Genomic DNA, 14,129 nt, shown 5'->3' with positions numbered 1-14,129 from the left:
ACCCAAGAATGGACTAACAGTTACCAAAGAGAAAGGGATGGGGGAGGATGGGTGAGAGGGGAGGGATAAGGGGGAGGAAAAAAGAAAGGGGGCATTATGATTAGCATGTATAATGAAGGGGGTAACAGGGAAGGCTGTACAACACAGAGAAGACAAGTAGTGACTCTATAGCATCTTACTACGCTGATGGACAGAGACTATAATGGGGTTTGTGGGGGGAACTTGGTGATGGGGGGTGTCTAGTAAACATAATGTTCCTCATGTAATTGTAGATTAATGATACCAAAAAAAAAAGAAGTACACACTGTAGGATTCCATATATACAAACTTTTACAATTGGCAAATCTAATCTACAGCAATAATCATTATCAATAGTTACCTGGGGTAGAGGGTAGGAAAAGGGAAATTGATTGCAAAAAAGGGAAACTTTTCCAAGTGAGGTAGGCACAAACACACTTTATGGGTGTGGTGGTTACGGGGTGCATACATTTATCAAAATTCATTTAACTATATACTTAAAATGTGTTCAGTAGTAAATATTGACACTGACATAGCACAGAACACAGTCTCTGACCAAAATCCAGGAAATCACAATGTGATCATAGACGTTAATCCCAAGAGTCCTATGTATGGAAATTACAACAAATGAACTCGTTATAAATGGTTCATAAGTTAAAGAACATAAATAAATATAAAAGGGTTTGAACTGAATGACAATGAATACCTACCTAAATTTAGATGCATCTAAAACACTTACAAGGAAATTAGTTTTAAATGCACATATTAAAGAAAAACTTCTGAAAATCAATGACCAACAGAGTCAATTTAAGAAATTAGAAAGCAGAGAAACAGTAAATTTGAAGAAAATAAAGGAAGGGAAAAAGTAACAGAGATCAGAAATTAATTAAACAGAAGTAAAAGGAAGCACAGAGCAGGAAAAACAAAGATTAGTTCTTTGGGGAAAAAGATGTTATCTCCTGCCAAATTAATTTTTTAAAAAGGGCACATGAAACAACCTTGGCAATAAAAAGGGGTGTGATTTATAGATACATAAAAGATGAAAGATAGAAACCATTTTATGACAAAAACAGAAATAATAGGTAACATGGGAAATTTTCCTATAAATAATGTAATTTATTGAAACCTACTTAAGAAAACTAAAACACTGTAATATACCTGTAACTATTAGATAATTAATACGGTGGTTTAATTGTTATAGGTATATAAAAGTCAGGCCCAGAAATCTTCCACATAAAAATTGTTCTCAAGAACAGAAAACAGTATATCTTAAATTACAAGACTAGCACACATCCTTGAGACAAGAACAGTTACAAAAGTTTAAAGTAGTATCATCAATGAAAATATATGCAAAAATGTGAAATGAAAATATTAAAAAAGCTAAAATACATCAATAAATGCACCACACAAAACCTGACCATGTAGGCCTTGTGCCAGAAACTCACAGAAGGCTTAACACTACAAAATCTGCTCTTGTTAATTCACCACACTAATGGATTAAAGAAAAACTTAGGCCTTGGTAGACAGAAACAGCACTACATAAAATTCAACAGCAACTGGTGATTAAAAACATTTGCAGTAAATAGACCACTTTGGGTGATAAAGGGATATACAGGAAATACCCTAATACATAATGGTGACATTAAAAATAGTACTCCCTTTAACAGGAGGAAGACAAAGATCTCTAATTATACCTTCTATGAACTCCAGGATTTTAGTGGTCAATTTCTTGGCTCAAGTTTCTCTTCTCATTTACTGATCCCCTGGAGTTTGTCTTCTAGTTGTTTCCACAAGAAAGGTTTATGTAAAAGAAAGATCTGAAGCCCTGAAAAAAGGACTATCTGAAGTTTTACATAAGCATAGATACAATCTGTGGGAAGTAAAGCTATTTTCATTATGGACAAAAAGATCTGCCATAATCCTAAGTGGCAGCAAGTTAGTCTTTTTTTTTAAATGAAGAGCAAACAAATGCAAATAGTATTTCCCATAAACCAACAATAGAGAGACCCATAAAACTCAGCATCCCTATTAAAAATCAGAAAATGCTATAGAATGAGAAACGCACAATTTTCATTAAAAATTTAAAATACATTAAAAAACCTACCATGTACACAAGTTTAAATGTTTTCTAAAGAAACACCCGAGGTACCCCCTCCACCCCCTTACACGCGGGACAACTGTGCCAAGTGATGCCCTGTCCAGCAGTTCTGCAGGCTTCCGGGTACCTCAACGGCAGAACCCGAGAGGAGCTAGGGGTCTGGGCGCTTCGCGAACCTATCCGAACCATTCTCGGGAGCCACCCCTGCCTGGGGGACCCCAAGCCCACCTCCCGCAGCCCGCGGAGGTAGGCGCCCAGCCTGGGCCCGCTCGGACTAGCTAGGCCTCACCCTATGGTGCACGGGGTAGGGACTGTGCCTCCGCTGCCCTGGCCTGAGGCTTCAGGCCGAGCGTTAGCGGTTGCGGCAGCGCGCGCGCGGGCTGTGCCTTTTTAAAGTGAGTGAGGGTGGCAGATCTTGAGCCAGCGCCCGGACACACCCGTGGGTACCGGGAGCCACGGGAGCTAGTCTGGTTCGATGTTGGGAGGAGCCCGGGCCGCTGGTTCTGGAGTCTCGCAATACCCCCACGTGGACGGTATTGTTATAAACAGCGATTGCTCCAAGCTTCAGTTTCCTCAAGGGTCTTTCCCGCAGACGCCCAGTAACAAGACCTGACTGCAAATCCCAGTCCTAATCCAAAATCCAAGTCTTCGCTACAGTTACTCCAAGTTATTCTAACTCATTGCCCCTGTAAAGCTTTTCCCATTGTCTATTCCAGCTCCCCGCTATGGTTTCACGGGGCTTTGAATTTACAAAAATACAGGCCTACTGAGTATGGTTTTTAACACTCCATGTATCCCCGAGATGCTGATACCAGCATATAGGGTCGGGGAGGCATGCTCGTCCCTGCTAATAAGTCTCACAGGTGTAACCAAATCCACCAAAACCAAAACTGAACGGGTCGGAGGGATGGCTGAAGTATTTAGCCAGACCTAAGAACATCATTACTTTTCACTCATGTTTTAACAGAGCAACCTACATTTGCTAGAGGAAAATCTAATCAGGACGTCTAGAGAATCATTACTGTTGTGTTGTACATATAGAAAACATAGGAAAACCTGAACTCACATAGCAAACTACTTAAATTCATAAAGAATCATGTAGATTAACTATGTACTATTTAAAAGGAGAAATCACTTTGGTATTTAGTATATCCAATGGGGAAGAAATTACTTTTAAAAAAACATTTATCAGGGATTACGTCCATTGTGCAAAATGACTTATACCTATGTATTATGACTTTTTCATTTAATTGTGGCTTACTTACTTTTAGATTTAGTGTTCAATTTTTGAAGACTGTTTCAATATTCTCAAAATCCAGTTTGACTGTAAAAACTGCTTTTGTATATCAAACACATGCTTATAATTTTATACCTATCAAATTTTGTTTTCTTTCTTGCAGTGCTGTATGATCAGTCAAGAGATTTTTTGGAGACCATACTTTTCATAGTCAAGATTAGGCATCTTTTATTAGAATGATTTCAAAGTTTATATGGTGTTATTTTTTTAGACAACTGTATGAAGTAAGTGACCTCCTGGTTCCTCAAAATAGATTTACTAATTTGTGCTTTAGCATTAAACTATCAGCCTGCAAAGAAATGGCTGTATTAAACTTATTATTGTATTTATTACAAGGACATTGTTAAGTAGTTTTGTCCTTCTTATGAGAAATTCCTAACACTAAATTTCTCTCAGGGACAATTACATTTTGAGACCTGCTTTGGATTCTTTTGATTATTACTTATGACAAAAGAGAAAATGACACCCACTCCATGCCACCTCAAAGATGATTTTTATTACCACCATCCTTAGGTATATATCCCATCCCACATTCCTGGGCAAAGAACAGATTTGTTCAGAGAGGGGAGACCCCAGGGTGAAGCAAGTGCTTTGACTGCTCAAACTAGGCCTCAGGAGTTGGGGTCTTGAATATTTTTTCTCCTAATGAGGGAGCAGGTGTACCCAAAGGTTCTAAACAGAGTCTATTATGCCATGCCATGGAGAGTAATAAACCTTGACAAAGAATATTAGCAAGGGATTTACTTCTCCAATTACGTATTATTAAAATCTTATTAAGGGAAAACAGAAAGCAGACACATTTCTTATGATAAAAGTACTAATTTTAGAAAGAGAAGCCAAATTTTTTTAACAAATAAAATCAAGAAAAAAATAAGTATCAGGAACAAAAAGGAGGATACAACAACAAATATAGGGAAAAGACAAAAAATTATAAATTGTAGCATTCAACTTATACCAATAAATTTTAAAACTATATAAATATATTACCAACACTGGTCTATAAGTGGAAGAAACATCTGAATAAATGAATTAAATGAAAAAAAATAAAAGAGTAGCCACAGTCCCACCCCTTCTCCCAAAAGACCAGCTCCAGGGTTTTACTGTCAAGTTTCATTTTTCACTTATCAGATTATCAAAACTCCCAAGTTTGGCAATGCATTCAGTTGGGGACGCTGTGGGAAACAAAAAGAAAAGCAAAAGACCAGGGGAAAATATTTACTATGTAGGTCACAAAATATTTACACATTTAGATAAATAGGATATAAAAATAGAAATTTACAATTCAGGAATTATGAACAGTCAATAAACACATCTTAAAACACCTCCTATTTATAGATTTAAGAAGCCAAGCAATCCCAAGTAAGATTAATAAAGATACATTACGTGAAAGAGCAGGAAACTAAAGACAAAGAGAAATATCAAAGCAGCCAGAAAAAAAGGACCGGAGACAGGGACAGATGACTTCTCAATGGCAATACTGTAAACCAAAAGGTAAGAGGAATGAGATCCTGCATGTGCTAAATGAAAATAAATGCTAACCTCAACTGCTATATTCAGCTAAAATATCTTCCATAAATGGCAGTGAAACAAAGCCATTTTCAGGTGTACAGAAACAGAGTTCATCATCAAATGAAAGGATGTATTTCAAGCAGAAGGAAATCGCCCTAGGTGGATGGTCTAAAGAATGTAAGAAGCAATGAATAGAGAAGGTCCCTTAAGCCTTTCTCTAAACAGGCCCCCTTCTGTCTGATAAGAATATTTTTTAAAAACTCAAAATACATAACAACATATAAGTCATGAAGGAGCTCAATGAAATTAAACATCTAAGGTTCTTGTATTATAAGGGGAAAGTAAACATACTGGTATTTTTAGGTTTTGAAAGGTCAAGGATGGACGTTACTTCAAGAATAATTACAAGAGAGGCAAAAAGTATATAGTTTCCAAACTAGTATATGGGATAAATGGAATGATAAAAGATATTAAATCAGTACTTAAAAAATAACAAAAGGGAAAAAGAAATAAAGACCAACCAGGACAAACAGAAAGCACAAAATAAGAGAAATTGTAGTAAATGTAAATAGGTTTATGTCCCAGCTAAAAATATTTTAAAAGTGCATTAAAAATTCCAACAGATGCTTTTTTTTTTTTTTTTGAGAGGGCATCTCTCATATTTATTGATCAAATGGTTGTTAACAACAATAAAATTCTCTATAGGGGACTCAATGCACAATCATTAATCCACCCCAAGCCTAATTCTCATCAGTCTCCAATCTTCTGAAGCATAACGAACAAGTTCTTACATGGTGAACAAATTCTTACATAGTGAATAAGTTCTTACATGGTGAAGTCATCACAGAAACTTTCGGTTTTGATCACGCATTATGAACTATAAACAATCAGGTCAAATATGAATATTCGTTTGATTTTTATACTTGATTTATATGTGAATCCCACATTTCTCCCTTATTATTGTTATTATTATTTTTATTTTTAATAAAATGCTGAAGTGGTAGGTAGATGCAAGATAAAGGTAGAAAACATAATTTAGTGCTGTAAGAGAGCAAATGTAGATGATCAGGTGTGTGCCTATAGACTAAGTATTAACCCAAGCTAGACAAGGGCAACAAAACATCCACGGATGCAGAAGATTTCTCTCAAAACAGGGGGGGGAGGTTCTAAGCCTCACCTCTCCAACAGATGCTCTTTTAAAAAGACTTATCTAAAATATAGGAGTCCATATAAATCTACAGCTATCTCAAAGCAGCTTAATAAATGAAAAGAAAAAAGCAAATACAAAAAGAAATACAGGCTAGAAATAATCTCACAAAGCCACAAAAGGATTCACTGAAAAGACTAATGTCACTGATAAACTCCAGCAAAATGATTAATAGAAAGGGAGAGGAAATAAAATTAGAAATATTAATATATCAGAAATGAAAGGAGACATAACTACACATGCTTCAGACATTAAAGATAGTATTAGGGCACTTCTAACAACTCTGTGCCAATAAATATTAAAAATTTAGACACAATGGACAAAAATCCTAGAAAAATCTAACTTGCCAAAGCCGATATAGTTTTATTAAAAATTTGAGCAATCTTGTAACAACTAAAAAAATTAAATCATTAGTTTAAAAAATCTGCCCCTAAAAAAATGTTAAAGCCAAGTGGATTCGATGGTAAATTCTACTACAACTGGTTATCCACATGAAAATAAAGTTACATTATATTTATACTCTAAACTACACATAAATAATTTCAAATATAGAGACATGAACATCTTTAGGATGAAAAACTTCTCATCAAAAAACATCTTAACGAGAAAAGGTACTTACAACCCACTTAACTATCAAAAGATTAATACCCAGAGTATGTAAATAAATCCCAGTCCAACAACTTAGTTAGAACTTAGATAGAAAACTTAGATAGAAGTCCAACAACTTAGATAGAAAAATAGACAAAGGATATGAACAGTTAATACAAAGAAAAACTGAAAGGTCTTTAAACATATGAAAAGATGCTCAAACTCAGTCATAATGAAATATAAATTTAAATAAATGGACACCACTTTTCTTTTAGCAAACTATCAAAATGTACAAGTTTCACAATGCATTTGGTGAGGGGTGGCTTTAGGAAAGCAGTAATTTCAGTACACTGCAGGTAAGAGTGAAAACTCCCAAAGAAAAACAGTCTGGCAATATTTATCAAAAGCATTTATCCTCTCACCCAGTAATCACAATTCCGGAAACTAATCATGTAGAAAAAATACCTGCTCACATACAAAATGACAACTCTACAAAATTACTACATGCACCATTGTTTTTAATAGTAAAAAGCTAGAATCAAACTATCTACTGTACACTATAACTGGGACAGCCACACATGTAAAACTCTTCCTTCTCTTCCTATATACTGATTTGTTAAGATTTCCAGGATACACTGATGAAGTGGAGGGAAAAAAAATACAACATAGCAGAATATTAAGAGTAAGAAGGCCTATGAAAAAATACATTGGGGAATGAGTTAGACAGATACAGGGAAGACTTTTTTCAGTGCATATGTTCACATATTTTTTAACTGCTTAAGTAAATTATTCTACTAACATTTTTAGTAATAGGAAGAGCTCATCAACTTGTATGTGTAACATATTTTTTAAATCAAACGTATTAATAAGAGAAAACTAGCACTCAATAGGAAAAGTGGGAAAAACATGACTAAACATTACACAGAAGAAAAAAGACCCTCAATTTCTTTCAAGTAATCAGAGAAATACTTAAACTGACCATAATAAAGTATCATCTCACTTACACTAAAGTGGCAAAATGTTAACAAGCTGGACAGTGCCATACGTGGTGAGAATGGGAAAAAAAGAGGTTTCATTCAGAACTTGTGGAGCATAAATCAGAAACACCTTTTGGAAAAAGATCATGCACACATCCTCCCAACAGATCCACCTCCACTAATACCCAAGCAAAAGTATGTAACTTGGAGATTAACAAGAACATTTATGGCAGCACTAATTACAACGGCCCAACGTTGGAAATAAGCAAGATGTTCATAAACAATAAAATGGGTTTATATATAATATACTCTTAATAGTAGACTATTATATTTCAGTGAAAATGAATGAATCAGCAGTGGTTCCCAAAATGGTAATGATGCTAATGTATGCGATTTTCTGATATTGTATATTGAAATATGTCACCATTTGAGAGATCTAGATAATTCAGTGAACTAATACCTCCTACATGACCAATGTAAGGGTAAAACATCCCTTCAAAATGCAAGAGAGACCAATGGATTTTATTGTTGCAGTTTGAGAAGTTCAATAATATGATTTCAAATTCTGCATTGCAACTAACCTTTAAGAAACTTATATACATTTTTGATACGCATAAAAATCTATCTTAATAAACAATGTATGGACACAGACACTGCAAATACATGGAACTGTATTTGTATGATTCACAAAAACATGCTCTCCAGAGGAATCACACGCTGAAAGTACATACTGACTGAATCCCTTTCTGTGAAATCCAGTAACAGGAAAACGAATCTACAGTGGGAGAGGTCAGAACGTGATTGACCCAGACTGGGGTGTTAGATCTGGAAAGGGGCCCAAGGGAAAATTTTGGTCATTGAAATGATCTTTATATTGTTTTGGGTGCAAGTTACCTGAGTTTATCCAATTGTCAAGATTCACCAAACTGAACACTTAGGATCTGCACATTTTATTGTACAGTAATTATTATGCTGAAACATAGTTAGGAAGGATTGTGAATGAGTGTGAGCCCAGGAAAGGGATCCTAACATTTGCTTCATCATTCATTCACTTATTCAAAATATAATAAATATTAATGGAGGGCCAACTACGGAGGAGGCACTCTTCTGGGTGCTAGGCGTTCTAGTAAACAAGCTCCGTATTCTTGCCTTCACGTAGCTCACATTCTGGTGGGGGGGAACAATTAACAAAATACACACAATAATATCAGGTGCAGAAAAAAAGGATAAAGATATTTAGAACAAATGTTTCTACTGAAAAAAACCTATCTTAAAAAGTTATTAAAATATTCCTCCCTTTACAGGATTTTCCGAAAAACTAAAAACGGAAATATGACCCAGCAATTCTACTGGGAATTTACCTCAAGAAAACAAAATCACTAATTCAGAAAGACATATGCACTCTTATGTTTATCGCTGCATTATACACAAAAATAGCCAAAATATGGAGGCAACCTAAGCCTTTATCAATAGATGAATGGATTAAAAAAATGTGGTATATATATATATATATAAAAAGAATTATTTCCCAGACACAAAAAAAGAATGAAATCTTGCTATTTTCAACAACCTGGATGGACCCAGATGGTATTACACTAAGTGAAATAAGTCAGACAGAGACATACAAATACTATGATTTCACTTTTATGTGGAATCTGGAAAACAAAACAAATTAATAAAACAGAAACAGACTAATAGAAACAGAGAACATATTGCTGGTGGCCATAGGGGATGGGAGTGAGAGAATGGGTGAAATAGGTGAAGAAGAAAAGGAATTACAATGTTTGATATCTTGATATGGGTGATGGTAACATGAATGTATACATGTGGTCAAGACTCACCAAGCTTGTGCATTTAATTGTACATACTTCAGTATAAAACAATCATTTACAAATAAGTAAAATGTTCCTTTTTCTGAATACACAAATGAGGCCAGATTTTCTTCTAACATATATATAATATATAAATGGACCACAGATACCATATCTATAGTATTTTAGTCAGTTTTAATATCTAATATGATACAATCCACATGTACAAAAGATCTATAGTGTCCTCAATAGTTTTAAAAGTGTAGAGTCCTGAGTCCAAAAAGTTTCTGAATTGTTGAACTAAGGCACATGCTTCAACATGGATGAAATCTCAAAAACATGTTTAACAAAAGTAATTCAAAGGATACAGTATGAATCTATTTAAAGTCAAAAACAGGTGAAGTAAACAATATGTTGGTTAAGGATACATACCTATGTGATAACTATAAAGTAAGGTAAGGGAATAATCAACACAAAATGCAGGATGACAGTGGTGATGGGGACAGGGACTATGAATACTTTGCTTCTGGGGAGAAGCACTTTAGATGTTCTATTAAGCTAGATTCACAGATATGCATATATGTATGTATTTTCAAGTAGTACATGTAAACAGCATATTTCACAAAAAAATCTTAGTAGATGAAACAAGGAGACATACCGATTCTCCTAGAAGGAAAAACTTGAAAGAATGTCTCTTCTCAATCTATAAACTCAATGTAATCACAAATAATATCTCAACAACATTTTCTACAGAATTTGAACGAATGGTTCTAAATTTCATCTGGAAGAAAAATGCAGAAGAGCCCAAAGCTTTTTTCAAAAGAAAGTACCAAAATACATTAGAAAGCTACAATAATTAAAACAGTGTGCTATTCATTAGATAGGTCAAAGAAGGGCATTCAGTACCCAATTAGAAAACAAAAAACAAAAAACACAGAAAAGATATGACCCAGCTTAAAATGTTTAACTTTGTTAATAGTGAGGAAGGTAAAAATTAAGGTGAGATATTATTTTCTATTATTAGAAAATTAGTAAAATCTTAAATACTGTTACCATCCAGTGCTGGCTAGCAGGGAAATAAAAACACTTTTTGAGAGAATGAATATAAAAAGGATACAATCGTTTAAAGGCAATTTAATAGCATTATTATTCGGCATTCTCATAAGGAATGGATTCTACAAAAATACTACCATGAGCACAGGACACTTGTATAAAACAAAAAAATAGATAATCACTGAAGCACTGTTAATTACAGGGGAAAAACTGAACATAAACGTCCATCGATAGAGGAATGAAAGACTGATTTGATAAACACATGCCATATCTACTTAGACATCTTACTACATTTATTTAATAAACAATGTCTCAGGCAAGTTCTTAGAAACTCTGCAGATATTAATTTATTTAGGCAACTCTGGATTACAGAAGATGCTCTTGATACAGTTCCTTTTAAAAGAGAACTGGTGACATTTGAGCAAAATGTCCTGAAAACACAAATTTTCAAACACTGTACACAATTATTTTACGAAAAACAACACTGTTTTTTCCTCTACTGTTTTACTTAATAATGTGCTGAATATACTGTATACAGCTATCCAATTCGAGAAGGCAATTTTTCAATAGAATGTATTCTTACATTATTAAGGAGTATTTTGTCATAAACCTCCTGAGTAGGCTTCCCACTAAACTCAGATCCCATAATATTAAATATCATACACACACCCCTTTCACTTCCACAGCTCTTTCAGGGGACACCGTGGGCCTTTAAATCACTGTTACTACGACACCACACACTTAGTACAACACTTAAGTAAGAATACATTTTCATAAACCTTATTCTAATTTTACCTTAGAGAGAATAAAGAGAGATAGTTTAAATTTTTGGATTTCAAACAGACAAGTGGTGACTAAATGAAGATTTTCAAAGTATCTTCCTCACATTTTGAGGTTAATTTGTCACGTTCTCCCACAAAATGCTGCTTGGTGTCACCTTCACAGGAACTACTGGGTTGCATGGACCAACCTACTATAACATTGCTTATGCGCTACTTCACTTTTCTGCCAAGTGGCCCTCCCTGCAGATAGAACTCTCCCTTTTATACCTATTTAAAAAAAAGAAATGCCACGCACTGCCATGAAATTTCTACAGAAAGAAACTTGAAGTGCAGACTTCATACAGAACCCTTAGGAAATTAATAGCCACGCAAAACCAAATGAGCAAAGTTTCAACTAAGTATATAATGCCCTGAGGATGAAGCTGTCCTCTGACTAGCGACTCAAAAGAAATACTAGACACACTGCCTCAAAAAGACGAAGACATGAATTGTGAAGCTCTGTATGAACTGAAATACTGACTTCCTAGGAACAAGACAGGCATGTTAGCAATACTGAGAATGGATACAGGTTGTAAATCTAGTAATCTAAAAACAGCAAAGCAAAGTCGATTCTGAAAACCACCAACCCCTCCCACCCCACAATCAAGGTAAAACCGGTAAGACGAATGGGTTAGTCACTCATCATTCAAGAGAAGCATGCAGTCACTCGTTATTTTTAAGTTACAACAGCGAAGCCCCCAACAGCAACCACAAATGCCCAGGCGCTACACAGTGGACTTAAACCTTGGAGGACTTGGGCTCCTTCTCCCCGGCGTCTACAAAGGCCCACACCCCGGGGCGCCCACACCGGGGAAGTTTTACCTGTTCTCTGCGCTGCCGCCGCCCCGGAGACCTTGCGATTATTGCTCAGTTTTTTGCCCATGCTTGTAGATGTAGTCTGGTCCTCCACACATGCGTTGCCTTTCTCTCGGTCCCTCGCCGCCAAATGTGACAAGATATTTGCGTACCTTGCTAACTAGCCGCAGTCTGTGCCGCCTTCCCGGAAAGGAAGCCCCCGGGTCGCCTCTTGTCGGGACTTCCCTCCTCACCGGTCTCAGGTGGGCGCCCTCGACTCGGGTCTGCAGAGGCTCGCCAGAAGCGCGCGGGACCCTCCACGTTGCAGCCCGTCCTTTCTCCCGGCCTTAGCGCCAGCGGCGCGAGGAGCGCAGCCCGGGCCGGAACGGGCCGCTAGGCGCCGACGGGAAGGTCTCGAGGCTGGCGTCCAGGCCCCTCCGCGCTCTTCAGCCAGGCGACGTCCGGGCTGAGGAAGGAGCGGACCTGGAGACGCCCAGCAGCCTGAGGAAACGTGACTGCTTTCTCAGGGACGGGCGCTGGAAACCGGAAGTAAAACCCGTAGCCTCAGGAAGAGGAGAATGGGGAAAAAAGAAGAGAAAGTGAAAACTGCGACTGGCGGTCCCCGAGGAGGCAGTAGCCAATCACTAAGGAGAAGCGAATGCGCAAGCGCGGGCCGAGTAGCTGCCCAGCGCGCTCGTCTCGCCTCTCTGCGCAGACCCGAGGCAGCAGCGGGCCCTGGGAATGGAGGACGAAGACTGGGTTGGAGGCGTGGGCGGTACAGGGACTGGCGTCTCCAAGTGTTGGCCGGCGCCGGATGTGGAAGCCGCGCAGGGGAAGATGGGCGGAGCAGCCACTACGGCCCCACACGTGCTATATGGGCTCTTTAAGCTCGGAAGGCCTTGTCCGGCTTTGCGTTTCCTGCAGCTGGTACGGTGACAAGTTTCGTTTTGCCCCAAAGCGACCTTTACAAAATCTTGTAATTTAGTAAATATTAATAGCCAGTTATTTAACCGGAAACATGAGTTTATATGGGAATAGGGGAGGAATTCCAATTCAACAATGTAAAGTAGGTGAGCCATGGGCAAATCCTAAAACAAAGGAGGAAACTGGGAGCGGTTGTTTAGAGCGAAAGTCCAGTCCATTGGAGGAGTTACGGTTTGGGGTTGTGCCTGGGCCGTGAGAAAATTTCCCTTCTCCTTTCTGGGATAGGTAAAAGAAGCTTTGTGGTTCATGAAGGAGAACCCTCCCTTACTGCTTCCAGACTCCATTTTGAATTGTTTCCTTTATCCATTTTTGCACGTCAACATTTGTTCATGTGCTTGTTTCCTAGGAAACACCTTTAGGAAGGTTTAATCCATGTAGAGTTAGGGTATCACAAATAACATTAATGATACCAAGAAGAGATAGTAAGTACCTGCAGACAGTGAGCCAGGCACTGTGCTACATGGTGGGAACAGATTTATTCATTCAATAGCACCTTATACTGTTTACTGCAGACAGACGCTGAAGTAGGTACGAGGATTATAGTCGTGAACAAGCTAGACTAGGACCCTGCATATAATGCAATTTATTCTAAAGATGATGAAAAACAGTAACAAGGAAACCACCACCACAACAACAAAAACAGAATTTCATTTTTAACAATACCACTGTGAAAAGCTGGAAATGTTGGGAGAGTGGGATTAGAGACTGTAGGTCAGGCAGAAGGTGCAGAGCTAACAAGGTCTCACTGGATAAGGGACATTTGAAGTAAAACGTCAGTAATGAGAACAAAACAAACCAGTCCTTAGGAGATGCGGAGGAAGGGCTTTCCAAGCAGAAGGCAAAATGAGTACAAAGTTCCTATAGATATGAAACTGTTATTCAAGAACTGAAGGTTGGTTGTGAAAGCAGAAAATACCGTAAGAGATACGTGTAAAATACATAAAACCAGAATGTGTAACTCCCTAATTTGC

General features: G+C 37.3%; 1 protein-coding gene across 37 annotated transcripts in view; it reads right to left on the bottom strand.

Moving 5' to 3' along the window:
* The window catches only part of TASOR2 (transcription activation suppressor family member 2), a 252,793-nt gene that overhangs the window by 63,658 nt on the left and 175,006 nt on the right, over nt 1-14,129 (bottom strand). For 3 of the 37 annotated variants that reach the window (XM_057498149.1, XM_057498153.1, XM_057498159.1), the window contains exon 1: nt 12,348-12,772. The exons of 27 other annotated variants lie outside the window; for them this stretch is intronic. Coding sequence is in view for 2 of the 10 variants with exons in the window: in XM_057498135.1 (XP_057354118.1) it covers nt 12,202-12,262 (61 nt within the window). In the remaining 8 variants the exon portion in view is untranslated. Of the gene's footprint in view, nt 1-12,201; nt 12,774-14,129 lie in introns of those variants that run through there. 7 more of the 37 variants (XM_057498136.1, XM_057498158.1, XM_057498157.1 and 4 more) reach the window with 5 other exon arrangements.

This window comes from Manis pentadactyla, chromosome 3, assembly GCF_030020395.1.
Source record: "Manis pentadactyla isolate mManPen7 chromosome 3, mManPen7.hap1, whole genome shotgun sequence".
NCBI classification, from domain to species: domain Eukaryota; kingdom Metazoa; phylum Chordata; class Mammalia; order Pholidota; family Manidae; genus Manis; species Manis pentadactyla.
This window is presented reverse-complemented; position numbering and strand designations above follow the sequence as displayed.